Source organism: Sparus aurata, chromosome 11, assembly GCF_900880675.1.
Source record: "Sparus aurata chromosome 11, fSpaAur1.1, whole genome shotgun sequence".
Lineage (NCBI taxonomy): Eukaryota > Metazoa > Chordata > Actinopteri > Spariformes > Sparidae > Sparus > Sparus aurata.
The window spans coordinates 7245185-7251119 of NC_044197.1; the positions used below are offsets into that span (position 1 = coordinate 7245185).

At 46.5% G+C, this 5935-nt stretch overlaps 1 protein-coding gene across 1 annotated transcript; it reads right to left on the reverse strand.

The window, feature by feature from the left end:
• On the reverse strand, window positions 1-5935 carry slc34a2b (solute carrier family 34 member 2b). The gene is made up of 13 exons (XM_030432404.1): window positions 5897-5935; window positions 5373-5424; window positions 5149-5283; window positions 4919-5047; window positions 4653-4796; window positions 4452-4563; window positions 3558-3753; window positions 3354-3449; window positions 2968-3067; window positions 2229-2396; window positions 1832-1948; window positions 1475-1599; window positions 1-1013 (listed from the first exon to the last, which is right to left on the reverse strand). The coding sequence occupies exons 2-13, from the start codon at window positions 5416-5418 to the stop codon at window positions 465-467; spliced, it is 1917 nt and encodes a 638-aa protein (XP_030288264.1). The 5' UTR covers window positions 5419-5424; window positions 5897-5935; the 3' UTR covers window positions 1-464.

The following is a 5935-nucleotide window of genomic DNA, read 5'->3' on the forward strand; positions in this document are numbered from 1 at the left end:
TTTAAAAATAGTAATTGTTTTTATTTACAAATAATCAAGAGTCTTAAATACTGAAGGATAACATACAGTTTAAATGCTACATTAAACATTTTTGAAATTTAAAGTGTTCAGAGTTGAAAGAAAAAGCTAAGGCGTCTTACATGTGTCATAAAAAATACAAAAATAATTTGGGAGCCACCCATCGTTAACTCACGCCGATAGTGAGCCTGAGCAATAAACTGAAAACATCATAAAATAAACATCACATGCCCAGAAACAGGTTTATAATAACGTGTCCAACACTTCTGTTCATATTCTTCAGCATTATGGTGATACAGTGTTTTCGACAGTGCTCAGTACATCATCCGGCAACTGGAAATGATCAACACACCACAACCTGGGAAGTGATGAACAATTACGAGTGTGTTTCAAAAACACATCATTGCATTGAGAATCGCTCACTGATCCAAATTTTACGTGATAATTTAAAAGTGTGTTGCTTTATCAGACCCCTTTGTGTCCTCATCCCTCGCCATGGCCGGATTATCGTACATCTCCAGACTCTTCACGCTGCTCCTCCTGATCTTGTCGTCCTCGTCGCGCTTTTTGCAGCACTTGCAGCACTTGCAGCAGCAGCAGCAGCGCTTGCGACAGAAGCCCATGCCGGAAGTCACCACCGCGTCCCAGGGCGCCATGGAGTGCAGGGGCCGGGGCAAGAAGTCCCAGGTGCGCAGGATCCTGGGCAGGAAGCGGGGACAGCGAGCCTGCATCACGTTGACAACGACCACAAAGATGACCAACACAACGATGGGCACGCCGACGCCGACCAGGACCTGCCAGCCGGCTATCGACAGGCCGAACACAGTCAGCGGCAAAACCAAGAAGCACAGGAAGAGGTAGAGGGCGGCGAACCAACGGTATTTGGCCGTATGGTTCCCCAGCCCCCTGGCCAACCTGATGGGCACTCGCATGAAGGGGATTGGATACCACAGTAGGATACCCATGATGTTGAAGAAGAAATGGCAAAGCGCAATCTAGGAAAAAAAAAAAACACAGATGACATTCAGACAAGGTTATCACTGTTTGATACTAAAGAAAATACTAATCAGCAATAATCACAGGACAGCCCTCCGATCTGCACGTACGCGCCTAGAGGGTTCCAATACTGGTTGGTGTGAAGTGAAGTGTTTTCAGAGGCCCACTTCAAACCAAGTGTTATGAGAACTAGCCAACTAGCTAGCTAGAAAACATGACATTGATATTGCTGATTTGTGTTTTAGATAAATGGCTTTGTGATGATACCAGGATTGCCACAGTAACGCAAATGAAACCACCACAGCCGACGACGCCATATTGGAAATATCCTGATTTCAAACACCCCCTTTGTAACTCTGTGCAATCTGTATTCAGCTAGACCCACATTGCCATCCATTTAAGCCACGTCATTAACTTCGCTGTTAAAACCCACAGAGGAAAGCATTTTTTGCAATCTTACCTGCAGCGAGTTTGCCAGTGTTTCTCCAGGGCTAGCCATAGCAGCGAGTATAGCAGTGGTTGTCGTACCAATATTTGAGCCCAGTGTCAGAGGATAGGCTCTCTCGAGGCTAATAACACCGATACCTGGCGAAAGACAATTCACAGGATGAAAATCATGGCTTGATTAAAGGTCCAATTTGTCAGAAAGTTGACATTTGAGTCTCTTTGAAGCTTTGGGATGACGGCTGACCCGACATAAAACCTGAAAGCGGCAACTCCTGTCGAGTTTGGAATGAAACTCAAAACTCATCTTTCTTACAAACTCAAAAAAAAGAAAGGAAAACACAGCCAAATTATATAGTCAACGACGACTTACCAACAAGAGGAGTTATAGCTGAGGTGAAGACGGAGCTGCTCTGAACGATGAAGGTCATCCCTGCTCCCACCACGATCGCAATGTAGCCAGTCACCCAGCCGAAGGGGAAGGGGAAGTCTGTAGTCGAACACAAAGGCGAGAGGTGAGCAATAAAGCTGACGATGGGAGCGCAGTGTGACTGCACACAATACACCCGGAGCAAGCGAGGAGTTTTGATCAAAGCGGTGATTGTTCCTGAGCATTCTCTGTCACACAACAGGACTGGTGGACCTGGAGACGAGCCGGAAGCAACAGGGAGGCTGTACCTGTGTTGCTCATCAAGCATCACCACGGGGGCAGATGTGCTGACTATCAAACAGGCTGCAGAGAGAGTTTTGACAGGAAAAAGTTCTCTCACCTGTGTTGAGCACCTTCTTGATGACCACAGCCACCTGCCCCTTCAGCATGGAGTTGAGCAGCTTGACGATGAGGATGAGGCAGGTGCAGAGGCAGAGCAGAGACAGAGCCAGGAGAATGAGGCCCACCGCCAGGTCTGACAGAGTCGTGCTGGCGAAGATGTGTTTGCCTGCAAACGGACGGTCAGAGAGATGATTGGCATTTAAGTGTCGGCTCTACGCTTGCATTATATGACAGCTGAAAATAGCCTCGTGCTGATGACTCACTTCAGAGCAAACCGTCTTTGATAAATGGAGCTGATAAAGCAGCTTTTTTTGTGTTTTCGCCTGGAAATTGGAAACAAACTGCGGTCTGTCCCTCGAGACCAGGTTCTGACCCAGTTAAAGTAAAAAAAATCATGTTTTTTTTTATTACTTTTAAAAGCACGAAAGCATTTAGTTAAGCTAGAGGCAGAATACTTTGAAGAAGTGGTCTGTTTAATGGCGCTCAGGAGCTTCAACGTGACAGCGTGAATGGACTTATTGAGCAGCTGGACGGGTCAGCGGAGGGTACGAGCTGAGTCACTGTTAAAGCTCAAAGGTAGTCATTGTCCGGACATCAGAGGGTCTTGGATGAAGGAGGTTGTTGTGTCTCATGTTTCACTGAGCTTCAGTGGATCGGGTAATCCTAATTGCTTTGTAAATGTACTCTTTTCTTTTTTTTTTTCGACCACAAGTCATTCACTGAGGAGGCACGCTTACATCTCTCTTGGTAGTCGGTCACAGTTATCCAGGTCTGGTTATCTTCCACAAAGCATACGGCACCAGCAGGGCAGCTCGCCAGCGTGTTGTTCCACAAGGTCTGAGGGGAAAAAGAACAAACTTTAAATGCGAGTGCGATAGTGAAGAATTAATTGCAGCCGTGATAATCTTTTTAATTATCACATGTAAGACGCCACCTTTTATGAAATGACACACCTTCAAAGTATGAGCTAACAGCAGGATGACTGTGGCCACATTACAAGGACAATATCAGTCATTAGGAGAAAAAAGCAGAGGTAACCACAGCGTTATCATCTGTTTTCACTGTTCAGCGTGCGGCAAACTAATAATTTATGCATGTGATGCAGCGCTTGTTGATTTCTTACCGTGTTTTCCTCTTTCTTGCACCATCTTTTGATCAGGCTCATGTTTCTGGCGGCAGGGTCACCGGTGGCGATGCCAGTGATAACAGACTTGTCCAACTAAAGAGAAACACAGGAAGCAAATTACAAAAAACTTGATGGTTAATTAAGTGTTTCATTGTTTGTTAACAGTGAAATAAATATAACTTCATTATAAAGTGATTCTACCTCGACGATGGAGTCGGTGAGAGGGTCCGTGATGACGTTGAGCAGGTCGGGGGCGTCCTCGCCAGACTGGATGTTGAAGGAGTCGATCAGGACTTGGGTGAGTTTGTAAAGAACACCTGTGGCGACTTCCAGCGGCAGGAGAATCAGCACAGACAGCCAGTTGAAGAAGTCGTGGACCGTGGCGCCGGCAAATGCCCTGTGAGAGGAAGGAACACAGTCTTGAACACGTACCCTGTAGACTGTAGACGGACTCTGTAGAGTTTTGATTCTACTGCAGCATTATTTCAGTCCTGTGTGTGCTTCTTTTGTAGTTTAAACCATTCAAAGATTGACCAAAATTATCAACAGAACGTGAAGGAATAATAGTTTTGACATGATCTAAAAAGACGTATTGTGTTGCAGGGATATCTGTTAAAGTGAGCGTGCTAACAAGCTAAACCATATTGTATCTCAAGAGGTGACAGTCCAACACTCCCCCAGTTCACCGAGCTCCAGATTTAGCCGATACAACTGCTGCCTCCACAATTACTTAGCTCACTTAATATTACAAAATATTTGGACTGAAACCATTCAGACTGCCGTGGTTCCTGTACGGCGTTGGACAGGAAGTCGATTAATACCGTCCAGAACATCATTGGTTCCTATCTACAGAGTGTCAGTGAGCTTGGTGAGCTGAGATCTCTGCACAGAACACAACGGATACGAAAAGAAAACACCCATCCTGCTGCCGCCTGCCAAAAGATACAGAAGTATCTGCCAGACTGCAGAGCACTCCTCAGTTCATCCTCAGCACTCCACCATAAAAAATACATTTTCTCGAGCAGCGTAAAGCGACTACAACCGTTTCATCGTACTGTGCCGTAGAATGACTAATAAAATAACCTTAAACCTCACCTGCGGAACTCATTTCGGTCTCCTGCCTGCATCATCGCCACAATAGTGTTGGTGACCGAAGTCCCAATGTTGGCGCCCATGATGATCGGCACCGCAGACTGAACGTCCAGCACTGAATGAATAAAAGCAGTGAAACTGAATGTGTGATAAAGCGCATGAATGAAGCATCCTCGGCGTGCTGCCGTGTGTGTGTGTACTTACGTCCAGAGGACACCATGCTGACCACAATAGAGGAGGAGGTGCTGGAGCTCTGCACCAGCACCGTGACTAACACCCCGATCACCAGCCCGGCCACAGGGTTACCCAACACAGCATTGTCCTGGAAGATGTCACCGGCAGCTTTGCCTGTGCACACACACACAAACAGCCTCAGGTAAGAAAAACAGCACTGCATACATGTTACATAAGGCCTGTCATTGTCGAGTCAGTAAAGTAAATGTTCAGTGGATTGATTTTTGTCGTTTTACCTCCCACCAGCTGGAAAGCCGAGCTGAGAACGTCCAGCGAGCAGATGAACAGATAGAGGAGTCCGAGCAGCAGGGCAAACTTCACAATACCAGTCAGGACTCTCATAATCTTTCCTTTTGTGTCCAGCTCTGCAGAGAAGACAAACAAAGTGCTGAATCAGGGTGAGGTTCTCCGGAGAAGGTATCCGCTCTCTGTGCAGTGTGAGGATGAAGGGGCCCCGCCGCCTCACCTGACCACTTGACCCCGGTGTCTGCGAGCTCGGGGAGATCCCACGGGTCGTCCTCCTGCTCCTTCTCTTCGTTCACCAGATCCATGGTGGAGTAGGCCGGAGGGATCTCCGGATCTTTATTTGTGTTCTTGTCATCTGGCGGAGGGGCAGGTAAGGAAGGTATGTTAAGGAGAGGTGGCACCAACACACAGAATGAGGAGGTTTGAGGTAGAGAGGAGACGTACCGAGAGCTGGGGAGGAATCAGACCCCACTTCTGGTCTCGGAGCCATGATGATCTGAGGAGGGAACAGTGACAGGTGAGATCATCACATGATATGAATTTTATATGCATACAATTAAAAGGAGCAGGTCCACTAGTAAAGCAAAGGCTGGAGGTGATCTCCATGTGTTAGATTTTCAAAATAAAATGACTCCTTCAATGCAAAACGACCTGTACAATAATAAATATAACGTAAATAAATTCTGGAATAAGCTCTGTTCGACCAGAAAGTAAATCTCTGAAAAAGTAAATCTCCAAATTAAAGTCGTAAAAAGCAAAAGTAAAATGAACGGCGTCAAAAGCGCAGATGAAGAAGAAATGACTGTCCGAGATCATCAGAATAAAAATCTACACGATGAAGTGCATCACACACACACACACACACACACACACACACACACACACACACATTATCCTTAACGAGATAATTTGACAGTCTTCTCGCCCGTGTGGCCTCTCTGACAGAGCGGTGATGGCGGTGTACGCACCTGCAGCAGCGGTGAGTAGGAGGCTTCACCTGGGTCACC

Coding starts and splice junctions, on each gene's coding strand:
- slc34a2b (XM_030432404.1), bottom strand. CDS start 5,418: ATGGCTCCGAGACCAGAAGTGGGGTCTGATTCCTCCCCAGCTCTCG. Junction 5,048..5,148: donor CACCGGGGTCAAGTGGTCAG/GTGAGGCGGCGG, acceptor TCTTCTCTGCAG/AGCTGGACACAAAAGGAAAG. Junction 1,600..1,831: donor AGCTATAACTCCTCTTGTTG/GTAAGTCGTCGT, acceptor GTCTTTCGCCAG/GTATCGGTGTTATTAGCCTC.